This window comes from Diadema antillarum, unplaced genomic scaffold (genome assembly GCF_040938485.1).
Source record: "Diadema antillarum isolate AM-2024a unplaced genomic scaffold, OU_Dant_1.0 scf00000029, whole genome shotgun sequence".
Taxonomy (NCBI): domain Eukaryota; kingdom Metazoa; phylum Echinodermata; class Echinoidea; order Diadematoida; family Diadematidae; genus Diadema; species Diadema antillarum.
Window position 1 is genome coordinate 9,216,862 of NW_027270918.1, and position 18,840 is coordinate 9,235,701.

An 18,840-nucleotide genomic window follows, 5' to 3' on the forward strand; every position below is an offset into this window, starting at 1 on the left:
CATGCTAGCTGTTACCGAGTCGACGTCAGAAAGAGTCACTCCCGTAGATCCTCTTTGCAGAAGCTAGAAACCCTTGCAAGAATCCAACAGGCAAAGTGCTTACCGCCGCTGCTGCAAATGTCCCACGCAAATGAACCAAAAATTCTCTTCAGTGCTGGAACCCGATACGAGCTAGTTGCTCTGAAATCCATTCAAACGCAAGTGTTGTCTGCTTGCAATGCTTGAACGGACAAGAATATATGACTATGCTATTTGGTTCGAATTCAGAGACCTATAACTTTGGGTATTTTATTGTCTGGATATGCCCTCTTTCTCTCAAATCGGCACACTCCTATGAATAGTCAAAATTAGTGTATTGGCCCAGGTTCATGGTGCGTTTTTCAGTGAGACTCTTCCAGTGAACTTATGTAAATAAAGAGAAAGAGCGATGCCTACAACAAAATAATGCTGATTATCCCCCCCCCCCCATTATTCCCTCTCGGTGACTATTCATAAGGACAATACATACTGTGCAACTGTGCACCTACAGCCTTGCAGAACTGATCAATAAACAAAGCTACTCCCTGTCTAGATTTGAAGAGGTCTTGGTGAGGAGAGAAACTGATACCAACAGTATGCTGTAAGGAAAGTTTTCACCCAATGTTTAATCAAAAGGGGTGGATCCATGCGTCCCTGGTATAACATTAATCTAAGCATGCAGAACGAAATCCTTTCACAACGGTCTATTTAAACACGGCAAACACACTGCTCATGTAGGAAACCAGTTCTGTGCAAGGAAAAGAAAATCAGAGTTATTTTAAGTGCAGACAGAGAGTTGTGTAAGGGAAGGGGTTGGAGGCGTATTCACTTGCACTAATCAGTTTTCTAGTTTATCTTCATATTTCTAAAAAAGAAACGATACTGGGTAATGTGCTAGAACAAAATACATAACATGCACAAAACACAGGTATAAAGAGCACAGCAGCCGAGAGAGAGGGAGAGGGAGAGAGGGAGAGAGAGAGAGAGAGAGAGAGAGAGAGGGAGGGAGAGAGAGAGATGAATCAAACCTATATACGAAAAGCAAAAGCTTGTGAGCCTTAGCCTTTAAAGCCTCTGCCAATCTATAACTTCTGGTGTATCGATCACGTTGATAAATTTCACATTGTTTACAAGTCCTAAAACTTACGTTTGATACAAAATGATATACAAAATAGATCAATACAGATTTTCTTTCTTTCCCCAGTAAATAAGATGAGAAACAAACGCACTGAAGTGGTCTCAACTGAGGTTTTAAAAATTCTGTCAATCAACTCGCCAGTCAATAACGACCATTAAATGGTACGGCAACTGGTAGAAAACCATCTAATCATAAAGCACCTCTACCATGTTTACTGGGTCTAGGAAACTCATTAGCTTTGGTAAATGTGGTATGTGAGACGATGATAAGGTGGTAAGCGTAACGATCATCGTTTTCTGTAATTATAGTATCTCACTGACATCATAGTATATTAGTACTATAGAGATGAAAACATTGCTTATTCTCATGCGTCCATGCAGTTTCATTATCAGTTCATGAGCTTTATGATAACTATGATGACATAAATATATCATCAATATAATCATAAGAGCGCGATGACAAGTATAGCGCACCTGACTACATTTATTATCCTCCTGGTAGATGCCTAACTCGTGGTCTCTTCCCAAGATGTGCATTTATTTGACAGAGATGGCATTCTTTAACAATTGATATTTTGTGTCCGTCTACTTTCAACTGTAGGCCCCTCTGTCTACCATCCAAAGTGATTTTCACACCAGACTGGAAAACCAAGCTTATTATCATCATTGTTATCATCATGCCGCTACTTCCACTATTTATTATACTATCAAAGTATGATCATCGTTTACTATATAGTATATAACTGTTGTTCATTATCCCTTAAGTTTTTTTAACCATTAGTCTCGTTGCTACGTCTCTTTCTTCCTTTTCTTTTTCTTCTGTTTACATTAAATATGGGCGAACACAGTTAGCATTGTTAGATTCATCTAGAATTGGAGTACATTGGCATTAAATGTGGCTGTAAACGTCGATCTCCTTAATAATTTGTACATCGTGGGTGCCGTCAAACTAAACCTACACTTTGACAATAATGCTCGATGTCAGAGCTGTTCTGTGTGAGACTGAAGGATAACTAAATCTAGTGATGGGTGGTAGAAGGCTTAACGGTATACCACGTATTCTTTCTAGGGTATGTGTTTGGCCCTGGAAAAGGCCTGCCCAATCCCGACGTTTTGGCTAGCATGTTCTCGCCGTTCTCAAGGGAATTCCCTTAATAGCGATAGTGGTGATGATAATGTTAATGCCGATAATGATACTAATATACTTGATGATCATAATAATAACAACCAGAATAATCATCATGATAATATAGGTTTTTCCTTATAGTAATGACAATAGTAATTATGATACAATGTGAATTATGTAATATGAAAACAACGGTAGCCTTCAGTGAGTCAGTACTCCTCTCCAAGATGGCTCTGTCATTACTTCAACTACCCAGCATTGCCAGGTAGCCACGCTTAAAAAGATGTCACTTTATAGACATTGATGAGTAAAAACATCAGTTGTCATTGATGAATTTATTATGCGGTATCGCAATTATGTTCTTATTGTCTGAAAGTAAAACTATACAGAATGATAGCACAGAAATGTGGTTTCTGGGACGTGCTGATTTAATGATGAGATATCTGTTCTTCTTGTTGGCTAGAAACGCAGTGATGTAAATCCTCCGAGATTCCTACACAATATTCATTGCCCAAAACCCTACATATCAAATATTTTCGGCCTTTGAGATCGAACTATTGACTGTTGGAAGATAAAAAGATAACGTTAGTCGAATAGATACATAATCTACTGTTGTACTGGTAACCAACTGTTACTCTTCAAAGAGATCGCATAACAGTGCAGCCGGCTGCATGTCATTGTGTTCATCTGTTGCTGTGAGAAGTAGGCCCCTTTACACGACAGCATCACTCTCCAGACGGTATGTCATTTTTCAATAACGATTTCATTGTACCAAAATCTTGTTGAAGGTACAGTCCTTCAACAATCTAACAAAAAAATACAATGAGTGTTATGACCGAGTAGAATGTTAATGTTCCTGGGGATATGAATAATGGTTGAATTGAACTATGAATTTTCATTTATAAAACAGATGGTTAAAGTTATGTTTGTTAAAACGAAACTATGTAAGGCTTACTCGTCGAAGGATATGAATGTTGCAGTTTCAGTTTCTGTTTAGACAGTTGGTTGCTTAACATTGGGGATTCAAAGGCGTTGTTAAGATTGTAGAACCATCAAAAATAAGTTTTGCAATTACCAAATTGAAATGGTCGTGGAGCGCAAGTCTAATCTCTGTAAACGCTCTTTCTCTCTTTCTATTCACTCAAATCATTTTGATTACAAAGACTCTTGCGACTCTTTTCCTCTCTTGATCAATCATCTTATTTGAATTTTGTTTTGATTCATGCAAGACGAATTCATTGACATTCTGCTTTATACTCTGTGGAACCACTGAATGACTTAAACAATGGTATATCCATGATATCTAAAGCAAGAACGCTGTCGAGCTTGGTGAAAATTATAATTTACATGACTGTGAGCGCCTTGGTTTATCCTCGATGACTTTGCTTATGTAACATTTCAACTATATAGGCATTTGAAATAAACTAACGTTATGTTTAAAGGTATCATCCATTTCAAGCTTAATCGCTTATGATGGTGGTCTCCTGCACTCAATGATCTCTGTTGTTTACTGAAAAATACTGTATATCTTATTTTATGTTTCTTGGTATCTACATTGCTCAATGCAATCACCTATGTGTATCTATTTATGTACTGCTATCGATTTATTTTACATTATTTATACATGAACATTACATTGGTTGTTTCTGTCCCTTACTCGAATTTTACAACTATTTTTATTATAAGTGCTCACTTAAGCTGGGTTTTTGTTTCATCTGCAAATGGTAAATAATGTTGTCAACTGTAACAATTGTGGTATGTAGAATATCAAAGGTGATTTACAATGTAGTAGTCAATAGAGATTATTGAACACCAACGGAATATCATCTCATACAGATTCGTTAGATTGGGTCTATCTTTGAGCCTTAAATTACATTATGCTCCTTTTTTAAACTGCATTTTTCCTGAATTCAATTTCAGTTTATGTTATGTGTAGTGATGTAATTAGCGCCTTTTTTTCAGCTGCATTCAAGCTGCTTAGAGTAACGTGGTCAAGCACTGCGATCTGAGTCTGTCCAGGGAAAAAGCGAAGGTATTTCTGACTCAAAAGAACAACAGATGCGCGTTTGCATCTCGTTAAAAAAAAGATTAAAGAAAAACACAAATAAGTAAAAATATGTTTGTTTGTTTGATTTATTTTCTTCAACATAATTTCATACATACAATCAATTCTATTTTCAATGATATCACAGAAAACATCAATATACTAATTGCAATGTACGTGATTCAAAGAAAGAAAATTAAAGTGTGCATAAATTCTATTAACAAAATTAACAACATGGAACCGATATAAAAAGACAAGAAATTGTGTAACAGCTGGAATACGTAAAGTTAAAGAAATTTTTTAAACAAAACTATCAAGACAAGTAACGGTCAATCCAGTGATGTATGGCAATCGTTAAGTTTTGTAATGAATAAGAAACGCAGTTATGGAAGGATAGATGGAATTGAACGAGATGGTGTCCGTGATAATGGGGAAAAAAGCCCGGCTGAAACTTTAATGATTACTTCGCAGAGATTGGAAAAACTCTTCAGAGTAGTATCATTAAGAACAATGATGATCGTGTTGATCTTGACAATGACCGTCCGATCATTGTGATGAGTCATGTTTATCTTCATTTAAAGAAATAGAAGAGCATGAAAATCCTAAAGTAATTACGAAGATGTCTGTGAAAAAAAAATTGTGGAAACAATGATATCCCGATGTCGCTTATTAAACCGATTGCTCATCTAATCGTTAAACCTCTCACATATCATAATGAATATGTCTTTCAAGCAAGCATCTGTTCCAGATGAACTGAAAGTTTCCAAAATTACACCTGTTTTCAAAGGTGGGAATAAAATGGTGATTGGAAACTATAGATCAACCAGTATCTTACCTGTTTTTGCTAGGACTTTTGAAAACATAATATTTATCCAACAAAAGCTCGATCAAGGTAATCAAGTCGGGGTAGTAACATTGGACCTGAAAAAAAAAAAAAAGCTTTCGACCACTGTCGACCACGAGGTATTGTTGTCCAAACTGAAAAGATTAGGTGTCACCGGTAATGCACTGAAGTGAGTAGAACACTTTTGTTCAATCGCGTTCAGTACACTGTTATGAAAGGTGTAAAATCACCCAAGAGAGTTGTTGAGTGTGACGTTCCACAAGGGAGCACCTCAGGTCTTCTGTTATGTTTTATATACGTCAACGACCTAGCGGAATGCCTTAACGAATGCAAAGTGTCTCTGTATGCTGACGACACTTGTATATACACTGCACATAAGAATGCTGAATCTCTGGTCGATACTCTCAACAAGGATTTGGAAGCAGTAATTACAGAGAATTTACTTGTACTTAATGTAAATAAATGTGAAAATTTATTTCTTGGTACCAAAAAACGATTAAAAAGTGAAAAGCATTTTAATATGCATATCTATTCATGTAAAATTAAACGAGTAACACATATTACATACGTTGTCATTATTATTGATGAACATCTAAATTGGGATCAGCGTATTGGAAAAATATTAAAGGAAATAATAAGCAGAAAATATTTCTTGAGACGGATACGACCTTATATAATACAACAGACAACATTAACATATTATATTAAGAGTATTGTACAAAGAAAATTTCATAACTGTGATATAGTGTGGTCAAATTGCAGTAAAATGTTAATTCATGAATTGCAAAGATTACAAAATCTGGCACTGTGTACCGTTCTAAAAGTCAATTGGAGATATCCAACACAATTAATATAATTATGATCAATTAAGTATTTTTAATATTGAAATAAGACAGAGACACAGAATGTTACATGCCATACATAAAATTGCGCATAGGGTTTAGCCCCAAAGTCTGTGTGAGTTGTTTTCATTTAAATACACAAATTATATTTTTCAGATGCAACATGTAAAAATTTAAGTTATGTAGAATTTCAACTAATTTTAAACGTAGAAATTTACAATACATCGGACGTAAAGTGTGGAATGATTTTCCAGATAATATCAAGATCATGATTTCAGGTTTCATTTAAAACAGCAGCAGTTGTAGTCTAATATTTACTGAATTATGTACCATATCATAATTATGTCATAAAGTTTCATATCATATTAAGCGATGAGTATCATTGACATTTTTATGTCAATCTCTTGTCAATATCTGTATTTTCTTCATGTACTGTTATGTAGATATATATGTATATTTTCTCTCTCTTTGTGATTTTTCTCATTTTTTTCTCCAACCATTGCTATACACTGAATCTACTGAATCTATTTTTTCTTTTTTATTATTGTATACATGCACGGACTTGTGGAATAACATCCTGTGGCTGAGCAAGTTTCTTTTTATTATCGTGTTGAAATGAAATTAAAATGAAATGAAATGAAAATATCACATCAGTGTCGTGGTTCGAAATGTTTGATTCTGATTTCCAATGCACTATGTAGAATTATTCCAGCCGCGATGTTTCTACGAGTTCTTCTGGGTCTCGCCCTTGTCCTGGCCGTGAGCACTGCGCCAGTCTTCCATGAAGCTCCTGGGGGTGCAATCAAGGGCCAGTATATAGTGGTTTTAAAGGTATCCTCATCTTATACTGAACTATTATACATAATGATTTGTCCTTTCAAATTATCTTAAAGTCAAATTGATAAATGTATTATGTTTTATATATATAATTTCCTTTTATTGATGGAAATATAGTGAAATTGAATTGAAAGTTGAATTGATCTCAACATCATCAAAAGGAAGTAACTATACAATATCGTCAAGATTCCCGTCAATTCTGTCTGAGATAAAGAATGTGTTAATGTGAAGTTAAAATAGAATTTCATTGATACAATTATTGACATAGCGTTTTTCTGAAGTTAGAAGACATCTAATTCAGAAATCATATAATGTTGATAACACGCTGCATGATATGAATCAACTAGTGCTTTCCTTTTATTGACCAAAAAAAAAAAAAAAGGGGGTAAACTGGTCCATCGAATCCTATATAGGCAGTCCTTCATGCTACGTTGATATTATATTTGCTGCCCTGCATGGCAAAATATTCATTATCTAAATCATACTAGGGCTTTGAAATCAAACGTATTTGAACAAGGTATAGATAGCCACACTACACTCTGGACATTTTTTTTTGCAAAATACCCGTCGACATGATACGTGTATTATTGTAGTATTTACGTGTGAGTGTGTTAATCAGTAATTACCTGTACTAATATCATATCTATGTAAGATATTAGATAAAGACACACACCCGTGTCCATAAATAATGCAAAGTTGCAGAGGCACTATATGTATACATTGTACACACACACACGTGTGTGTGTGTGTGTGTGTGTGTGTGCGTGTCTGTTTGTCAGTCATAAGTTCCCATTACCATAGCTGTGTGTAGATCTTACTATCAATCATAAGGAATCTCCGCAAGAATAGGCCTATGGGAATAATACGTATCCGCTCAGTGCTTATATCGGAAATACCGATAGTTCTTTCCTTTTGTGTTGATTTTTCATCATTGCGTTCATTAATTTCAAGAAAGGAGAAGGCATGATGTCAACCAAATATATTTCATCTCAACTTCATTGACTTTCCTTATCAATTTAATCCATTATGAGTTTCATTATACGCTTGTGAATGTTCGTCAGTAATTCTTTTTTTTTTTTGCGCGTCTGCGACGGTGTGTGTGTGTGTGTGTGTGTGTGTGTGTGTGTGTGTGTGTATGAGAGAGAGAGAGAGAGAGAGAGAATGTCCTTTTTACACACATACAGATTGCGCTGGATTTCAGGTGCAATCAGAGCTTTGGATTGTTTCACGTAGTTACTAAAGTATACTGTATACAACTGCGGGAATTGACAGGCACTAAAACTGCTGAAAATTGAGATGTGTAATGGGTAGGCTATAGGGAAAATGATTCTCTTATAGTCTCGTGTTGTATCATGCTACGACTATGCACTCGACTACGTTCCATCACTTTCGATCACCCGGTCCTCCTCGATCTCATTCCCTGGCAGGATGACACCGATTTGCAGCGGGTCGTCGACGAGTTCGAGGTCGATGCCGCTGCGCAGAACGTCCAGGCGTCCATCTTGCTCCGCTTCCAAACCCTCCTCACTGGGTTCGTGGCGAAGTTCGACGAAGAAAGCGTCGGACTTCGACTGGTGAGTCGATGGTAATTCATGTAGGGCCCACTGTGTTTTGTATTTGGTAGAGAGCTGCTAATGGGCAGTATACAATGAAAGCCCTTGCCTCGTTATCTATCTTAAGATCAGAAAAAAAGTATTTGATATCAGCATAGAATGTGTCCATTTAAAAAAGAATACAAAAGATCAGAGATCTAGCCTAGATTAATACAAACCAAGCAAAAAAAAAAAAAGAAAAGAAAAAAGAAAAGATGAACATACTTTATGAACGTTTTCTCCCTCATGACAAGGATATTTACTTTACTTAGCAAATGCTGCCATGTGTCCGTGTTGTATTGCCATCTATGATGTATCTGATCAGGACAAAGTAAACCAGTTTTCGTTCGAGACTCATCGCAACGCCTTCCATACTATTATGAGAACTTCTCCAAAATGACTATCGCATGAATCTTAGTCAGTCAGTACAAATGTTGCATTAAAGAATGGCAAAAGAGTTGGGGTTACTCGGGTAATGTTGGTCATTTTGAGTGTATCCCCTACAGACATCAATTGGTCCCAGGTGATTATTTTCCCAGATAACATGGCATATATATCGTGTGATATTTTGTTATAGATATTTGGGGTGAGAATTTATCATGTATATGATGACATCCCACTGTGACTGCATGAATCTATGCAACATGTCACATCACAACGAACACGACAACAATATTCGTCAACAAAAGCATTCCTTTTACGTATTCTTGTTATCGCACAAACTGATGTCAACAACGAACTAACAAAAATACATTATTTACAACAGCACCATTGTCGCCTGGGGGCAGGTAAACCCATTTTCATCATTTTCTATAGCTCGTACCGCGAACTTCACATACGTATGTCATTTGCATATTTTTCTATTCTCTGTCGTAGCTGATGTCGTTACCCGGTGTAGAATTTGTGGAACAGGACAAGACAATCCATTCCTACGAAGTTGTCGGATCATGGGGTATCGATAGAATTGATCAGCGGAACTTGCCGATGGATAACGATATGACAATCGATGGTAAACCTACGTGTTTTTTTTTAATTGATTGATTCAAGATAGTACTTTATTCAATTCATTGCTTGATTATGCATCAGAGTAACATTTCCTGTTTATTACACTTCGTCACACAATCAATATTATCATATTTGCTTGATTATGCATCAGAGTAACATTTCCTGTTTATTACACTTCGTCACACAATCAATATTATCAAATTTGCTTTCTCAAGGCTATTCGGTTATTTGTGATTTGATGTTTAGCATTAAGTTCCAAAAATTGTATTTGACGCCTCAATGTGTACGAATAGGTTGAATAACTCAGACTTGTCACAAAACTCCAGTGATAGAAATTGCAACTTTACTTACATATTGAATAGCATCCTTAATATTGTGCTTCATTGACTATTTAGAATATTATATGGAAAGCGCGTGTTTACTTCTTTAGATATGGTAGGTATATCATCTGAGTAATATCTACTGCAACATAATCATATAATTGGTAACGACACTATATAGTCTTTGAAGTCAAAATGTACAAACATGTTGTTAGAATCCTTGTCTTCCGCAGAGAAGTTGCCAAACTACAGCTGTAGTTTGTTATGCTTAAAGTTCATAGCAATGAGAAATAGGTGACAACATAACAGCAAGAGATAGGCAAATACCATATTCAGATTAAGCAAATATGATTTGTTGTGGTTCGTCTGGCAGGGTATGGGGCAGACGTGAACGTCTACGTTATCGACACCGGCGTCAACCCCAACCATGTCGACTTCGGAGGTCGTGCAGCACCTGTGAAAGACTTCGTTGACGTCAACGGAACGGTGAGGAGATGGTGTAACCTTGTTTGTTTATGAAACAATGCAGGAGCAATTATAAATCTCATGATAATATGTTAGAAAATTAAAAGAAAACTATATTTTCCATTTCTTGCGTCTTCACCATTTCTGGTCGTAGATACTGCCTTTTAATTTCAATTAAATTCGATTCAATAGTTTATTCATTTCCTCAAAGAAGAAAAAGAAAACATGATTCAAAGCGGTACAAATTGTCAAGTCACTTTCATTCATCTGATAAGTACAATTCGACGAATACAATATAAAGTACATGCACGAATGGTATTAAAAATAATGCACACTTTGTCATTGTAACAATAAAGTAGTAATCATAACAACGGAAAAGAGTGTTCCACTAAAAAGCCAAGCTTGTCTTCATCTTGTCGGTATCCCACAAATGTTGTAATCCCCCCAAATGTCATTCACATGATAACTCTCTATCACTACATCCACTAGACGTCATCCACAAATGCTGATTCCATTCGGTAGCAGGGCCTGCGGGACCGGGAGCGTAGGGGGGGGGGGGGGGGGGGGGCTCGGCCCCCACTTTTTTTTTGCAGCATGCAAAGGAATACATAAGGTGTCACCACTTTGGGCCCCCACTTTTTTTCTTTTCTTTTTTTTTAACCCCGGAAGTGCGCAAGTTGCACGAGAAAGAAATTGGTAGAAACTTTTTTTTTGCTTGTTAGCTGATGACACCCGGAAGTGGCACTCTACAGAAGTTGCGCTGAAGACCCTTTTTGTTTCTTCTTCTTCTTGTAAGCTGATGAAACTCGGAAGTGGCACCAGAAGTCTGAAGTGGGCCCCCACTTTTGAAAACGTGGCGCCGGCCATGTAGCTGGCTTTAACATTATTACGAATCCATTGCGGCTCAGTAGATATAGGACCACGGACTCTGGCATCAGGGGTTGTGCCTCTAGGAAAGGCACCTTAATTCGATTGCGTCTGTCCCTTGGTAGCTTGCTCATATTGTTAATAAGACTTTAATAATTGCGTCCTTATAAGTGACCAAGCTGAGTACATCCACATACAGCAATCCTATCTTTGCCCACTTGTGCATTTTTTTTTGTAAATCTATCAGATGGATCGACATTTCATTTAATTTCATTTTTTTCAGTTTCAGTTAGCATTCGATTTCCGTTGGTCCTCAGTACCATTGTGTTTCTGTAAATACTCATCCTTTTTGCAGAGTAAGTGTAGAAGAATAACTGATTGTAACACGTGGATTGCTCAATACGTGGTTAGTCAAAGAACTGCTTTGACCTATTTACCAGCATTTTTATTCAAGATACAATGCGTACCTTTGTAACACAGATTGTTCACGACAATAAGAAAAACTTGCCCGAAGCTTGCTCAACAAAACAACAACTAGTGCATGCAAAACTTGATTCCGAGCATTGGAATCTATTCAATACATTTATACGAGGAAGTAGCGTACATATACTTCCATCACGAGGTGATACTAGAGGTCGCGTCGGGAAAAACCAAATAAAAAGAACTATTCAAACATTTTTGAGCATTCAGACATCAGCGTGTTGATATGGAATTGCATTATGGACTCCCACTGATACGTGTGGGATCTAATAATGGCGTAAATGCGTATTTTTTATTGTCCTTTAAAGGGTATCGACTGCAACGGCCACGGTACCCACTGTGCAGGGACGGTGGGCAGCAATACGTACGGGATCGCTCGTCAGGCGAATCTCTATGGCATTCGAATTCTGAGCTGCAGTGGGTCTGGAGCTGTGAGTTCATCTGTCGCAGGTTTGTACGTAAGAGGGCGTTCTTGATCTCCGCGCTTTAAAGACCTAATAAAATGGTTTAGGCATTTTTTTCTCAATGATGTAATAATAGTAAATGTTAAATTCTAAGTAATTCTATGGTTGTGCGGGGTTTTTTACTGTTCTGAATTTTGTTCTATATTTGTTAACATAATGGATGCAATTTCCTCAGTTTTGGAAAACTTGCTATACTTTCGCCGCATGCGGCGCACTATCACTTCTAAATTGTGATGACGTCTAAGAACGGAGTCGTTGTTCACGACCAGTCTAGCCGTAGCCAGCGAGCTGGCAAGGCTATGCTAGCGCAGCGCAGCGACAGCCGGCCGGCGGCTGCACTGGCTAGCGCTGGCGGCGGGGGAGCGAGCTAGCGAGCGCATAGCAGGTGCTGCGCTGCACTATTGCCATTGGCTAAGCCTTTAGACAAAAGAATATTTAATGAACTGTATCGGATTTAATACTGCCAATAATACAGATTACAACTGTGGTACGCTTGGATATCCATTATTTTCGGCAAACTCGTGAAATAGGCCCCACCACTGCGCGTCTGTACTAATACTTAGTAATAGTAATACTACGGCGACTCGCTTGTTTCAGCCCCATCGTGTTGCGTTCATCTCGGTAGGTAAGCACGGCGGTGGGGCTGCCTTCCACAGTGAATACTCGTGAATGCGGCGAAAATGACTTCATAATATGGCCCTCGACTAATTTAACGGCCAATTTAACCATAAATACAACCCTACCTAACCCTAAACCCTAGGAGGACCTACCCTTGCTTGCTATAAACGCACGGGTACGGTGCACGCGCACTGCGGTGGGGCCTTTTTCACGATAGCCCCACCACCACTGCGTGTCTGTACTAATACTACGGCGACTCGCCTGCTTTATAGGCCTAGACCTACTCGTGAATCCAGCCCCACCGTGGCATTCATCGGTAGATAAGCACGGCGTTTGGGCTTCCTTCCACAGTATGATTTTTAGCATAAAACAAAAACTACTCGACCAAAATTGACGATTTTAAATTCTTGGTATCGTTTTTCTTAGAAAATGGCGCATCTAAATTACTGATAACAAATGTTGCAGAAACTGACTATGGGAAACTGGTTAGGCCTTTTTTTTTTTTTTTTTTGAGCCACGACCCACCCTGTAACAACATATCCCCCTAACCGTTAGGCGTTAGAGTGTAGCCTCTGTACTAGAGTACTACCAAAGATTCTGCTATTACTACTTACTAGTCTACTAGACCTAGTGCCGTAGTGGTAATAGTACTACTACTAGTAGTAGTACTAGTAGACTACTACTACTAGTAGACTACTATAACTACTAGTGGACTGCTACTAGATCTACTACTAGACTACTACTGGCAGTTTAACTTGTAAGCGCCGGCCGACGGGCCGGCCACGGTCGGGACGCTCCCGCTTGCTTGCTGCGGCCGGAGTAGCCGCTCACTTTGTGAGCGAGCTGGGCCTGTTCTACTTACTAGACAAACAGTTACAACTTACAATGTCAATCATGTAGAATACAGGTTGTATATCCTTTCTAACGTTAAACTATATGGGGGCATACCAGACATACCACTCTGTATTTCCCAGGCGATCGTTTCCGTGAGGTCTATTCTCGGGCTTGGTGCCATGTTCATACGCTCTTGCACTGGCAGCGGGGGAGATGCAGCTGGTTCATATCGGTAAGGTGCAGCCCCACGATAACGTTCTGGTTCATCGGCTGCCTCTCCCTCCCCATCTTCCCCTTCAACTGCATGTGCTTCCTCTTCTTCTCCGCTATCGTCAGAGCTGCAGTCTTCATCATCATCATCAATGTCGAAGTTTACCCATATAGGGGAAGACATTATGCTCGAGGTACCAGGTATCTGTGCAAGCTACAGTAACTTAGTGATAATGTACGTGGTAATGCGTACATGTCGACAGTCAGTGGGTCGACCGGGAGCGCACATCCCGCGGGGCCCGGGCCTGGCCGGGCTAGCTATCGTGTACGCGCGTGTACCAAGCTAGTAATCTGAGTGCTTGTGCTAAGCGGCGTCTGCTAACTGAGCACAACTCCGTGCTTATACGTCATCAATCGGTTCAGGGGTGTCGGTCACGTGACTATCTTTTTCGCAAAAGCTGCAACGGGGTCCTCCAAAAATGTGATATTTGGGGGGTTTCTAGAAGCGATAAAAACCGGAACGACACTGACAACATATTTGCATTGATAATCATGACATATATTTTACATTTCTTTTGCATATTAAAACATTTTGCAAGCATTTTATTAGGTCTTTAAGTCTAGCACCTGGACCCTTTTCACGTCTAATAACCACCTTTTCTGGCCTTTACACTTTTCCATGATAATCATAGCAGATACCTTACACTCAATGCCTAGTGTACGTTCTCGAATGTAAGCCTACTTTTGTATTGTACTTTTCTAGATACTGTATTCACTGGTATTACTAGTGTAATTCAATTTATACAGCTATTTTTTTTTTAATATTTCCAAATTTCTGTGCAGCGCAACTGAAGAAAAATGAAAGAATCTTATCATTTTGACATTCATCCATAGGTTTGCCGTCAAACGCTAGTTTAGGAATTCATCTCCCAAACGTCGTGAATGTTGCGTATACATAATTAACTCATACGAATTATTAGAAATCGTTGGTTTTTTTTTCAAGAGACTTAGCTCAGCTCACTCCACGAACATAGATGGAAAGGAAGAAATGTAGAGTGCAAAAAAAAAAAAAAAATCCAGTTTTATGGACTTGTGACCTTTGATCCACAGCTCTTGACTGGATTGGCGCAGAAGGCAAGCGACCCGCAGTAGCGTCCATGTCGTATGGAGGCTTTTACTCCCCAAGCGAAATGCGAGCGGCCGAGCGAGCCAAAGAACTCGGCGTGGTTCTCGTTGCGGCTGCGGGAAACAGCAACGACGATGCGTGTCGGTCGTCACCAGCGGGTAGCCCGGATGTAAGTTTCTTCCCGCCAAGATGGTGCAATCCTTCATGTCTGCGTGTTATCTAAGAGATTACAATTCCCATAGATATGATAGTGGTAATTAGTAGCAATGGCTTCAAAACATATAATACGTATCAGACAGACAGACATCGGTTAAGGAATTTACTTTTGTCCGAAACGCCGATCCCTGGGGCGTTTGTTAAATTCTGTCTATGTCATATGAGCAACCATTTAAGAATCTCACAATTTCTTTTCATGACAAATAAGAATGGTACACCCAAAACCATAGACTCATCCCTCTCTACAGGCACGAACCAAGGGTGGTATTCTGAAATCCTTCCTAGGAAGAAATTTCTTCCTAAGCCAGGATGTATTCTGAAAATCTTCCTAAGTTTCTTTAAGTAGACTTAGGAAGAAACTTAGGAAGGGGGCGGTAGTCAAGATTTAAAAAAAAACCCCAAGCAAATCGTATACCCAACTAGTGTGGCAAAATTACGTTCTCAAAATTCAGTTATCAACATTACACCTAAAAGATGTTGAATCCCATAATCCAGCTGCTGCTTTTTCTTGAGTTTTCCCAACAACTTTAGCATTTAAACAGATTGAAATGGAGCACTGTAAATCAATGTCGTTATTATCGGTAGTGCTATTATCATTGTCAATCTTATTCTGTATGGTCTAATTCGATATCATTATCATTATTATAACCATAATAATCAATAGTGGTATGATTGTCATTATTGATATTGATAGTAGTAGTATAATAGCAAGGCTCTTTCCACCTCCCTGCTAATACTCATCATTATACTGAAAATGAATAGTAAGTTTGATATCAGTTTCATTCAATTTCATGACATGTGCGTTGCCAGGTGATTACCGTGGGTTCTACTGACAGCGAGGACCGTCGCTCTTCCTTTTCCTGCTGGGGTCCCTGCGTACAGCTCTTTGCCCCCGGATCCAGCATCACAAGTCTTGCCCATGATTCCAACGACGGGACCAAGACGTACAGCGGGACCAGTATGGCCTGCCCCCATGTGGCAGGTAAGTTTTTATCAATAAAGTGTGAACTTTCACAACCTGGGGCCCCGTTTCATAAAGCTGTTCGTAAAGTTATGCACGACTTGACGAACGACTTATATATAGCAAGCCAAGTGATAGGTTTCCTGGGGCCCGTTTCATAAAACTTGTCATCAGTGACAAGTTGTCATAGATGTGACAAGCTACTGAAATCATCGCATCTGATTGGCTGAGAGCAAATTTGTCATAGAAATGTGGCAGTTGTCACTGATAACAAGTTTTATGAAATGGGCCCCTGATCAGTGCTAATTTTAAAAGCTAAAGTTAAACTTTGCAGATGATAATGATTATTACTGAAACGTAAGGGAAAAAATGGGCACACATATTGGCACTTCATATTCCACTCGTTCGTAAAGTCATGCGTAAGTTTACGAACAGCTTTATGATACAGGGCTTGAGCCTTTTATACCTGGTGTTTGTAACCCAATTGGACATGCATGCGCGTTGCAAACAGATGAACACCACAATGATTACAGACACAGTGATTATACAACCGTTTTCAAAAATATCTTTTGATATTGTTGAGCAGATTCGAAATATATACAGGATATTCTACGTATATCTAGGGATAACCACAATGACGAATATAACACTTTCACTTTGTCTGTTGGGTATAGTTAACCTCGTTGTTTTTGTCTTCAGGAATTGCGGCAGTTTTGCTCGGACAAGGATATTCCCCGCAACAAGTCTACGCCAAAATTATCAGCTCGGCAACTCTCGGAAAAGTCATCAACCCAAATGGAACTCCGAACCTACTCGCGTACTGCTCTTGAGATGATACAATTGGTGATGATGATGATGATGGTGATGATGATAATGAGAGTGATTGTGGAGAGAATATGATGATGATGATGTGATGATGATGATGATGATACTGAAGAAGAAGGCGAAATAGCTACACGGAGACACGATGAACTTTTGATCGTAGGTTGAAAATAAATGAAGGAAGGAGTCTATCAAACTGCCATTGTTGTTCTGGTTTCTGTATAGTGTTCATGGCATTGGCTTTCTATTTTGACGGTCCATGCAATATTATACAAATAATTTACATCAATGAGGTCATCAGTATAAGACCTACACACACACACACAAGGTACCTTTCGAACAGGCCCGAAGCAATAACCGTGCTGGAAAGAACACAATGTCCCACAGTGTGAGAACCATAGTGTGAACACAGTGTGAAATCTTTTCACTCTGTTAAATTCGAGCGTTTTGAAAGTGTGAACACAACGTGAGTCGTCAATTCACAGTGTGAAACAAAGCATTACTATTTGAACACTCAGTGAAAACCACACCGCGGTATGAAATAATCTTCACACTCTTAAATTCGAGCGTTTTCACTAAGTCGACTGTAGTCGTTCATAATTATCATGAAAACACTGTGAACACATTGTTAACACACTGTAGGGCACACTGTGTTCTTTCCAGTATGGTAACCAAGGGCATTTGACTGTTTCCGAAGGTACTGATCAAAGGTGGCTGTTTAATATTATACTAATGCTCGAACAAAATGATCCGTATTGTGTTTTGTTTTTTAATTGATGAAGCAGATCCTAGTCGTTTGATAAATTACCCTCCTCGTGAGTAAATAACACGGTGAGATCTGGCCCGCTGTCGCCATTGCGACGTGAAAGGGCTAATGATCGTTCAGTATTCTTTACTAATGACCGCTCATACACAAGCAAAATTGCTGTCAAGCAAAATAAACACCATAAGGTCACATGCAGGCATATTACTCTTTAAACCAATCCTTTGAGCAGGATCTGCTCAATCATTGTTTTATGAACATAATTACATAACGCATATTCATGTATGGAATGGTGTGAGTGCGTGTGTGTTCATGTCTATTATAATAATGTGCATAAGCTAAATAATGATAAAGCTGGAATTATCCATCCCGCTTTATGAATTCCAGTTATAGGCCTATCATAATATATGTATGTATGTATGTATGTATGTATCATTTATATATATATATATATATATATATATATATATATATTGATATATATACAACACAAAACTTTCACGGAGTTTCTTTAATTACTACTGTTGTGAACATAATTATACGTAGAGATCCTCAGATCCCCTCCCCCATTGCCTTTCCTACTTGGCTACTTACATAAAAACATTGTGAATGACTAACATGATTACCAATTCCGGGACGGCGTCTTTACAAAACTACAATCGTCTATTCAGTCTCAGACTTACGTCATATTTCAAAACGAGGGTTTGTAACATGAAACTGTGTTTATATACCACCTGTTTCTATATTCAGCTTTCTGCAATAGTCACACTACAACTCGATTCACGGAGATGGTACACAGTATGTGTGTGTGTGTTTGTGCTTTCTGCTTGAGCTTGATGAAAAATTCAATGTTTGTTCAAATTATCTAATCGGAGCGAGGTGACGAAACTACGCTCGATGACCCCTTGACTGGTAATTAACCTTTGAATACAAATTCTCATATCGGAATAAAAATCTTTTAATTATGCAATTTGGGTATGGTTAACGTATGTAGCAGTTCCCACACAGCTTATGTGTAAATAAATTAATGGTCTACATGTATAAAGGAGCCTTAAACTGGGCTGTTTTCCATTTTTATCCAACACTCGGACCAATAAAGACGTTGAAGCCAAGCTAAGACAGGTAAGACATCTTATTGAAGATATGATAGAATTATTATTAGACTCATAGGATACATGTTCCTTGATGTGGTTTTCTCAAACTGAGTCTGCAGATTAATTATTCAACTTAAGTATACTTACTTTAAATA

The 18,840-nt window shown here is 38.4% G+C and overlaps 1 protein-coding gene across 1 annotated transcript; it reads left to right on the top strand.

Annotated features, from left to right (window-relative positions):
• The first annotated feature begins 6,728 nt into the window (after positions 1 to 6,728).
• LOC139737642 (alkaline serine exoprotease A-like) lies at positions 6,729 to 16,836 on the top strand. Its single transcript, XM_071648319.1, has 8 exons — positions 6,729 to 6,842; positions 8,276 to 8,422; positions 9,317 to 9,449; positions 10,139 to 10,251; positions 11,886 to 12,027; positions 14,814 to 14,998; positions 15,856 to 16,027; positions 16,706 to 16,836. The coding sequence occupies exons 1-8, from the start codon at positions 6,729 to 6,731 to the stop codon at positions 16,834 to 16,836; spliced, it is 1,137 nt and encodes a 378-aa protein (XP_071504420.1).
• Positions 16,837 to 18,840: the final 2,004 nt, after the last annotated feature.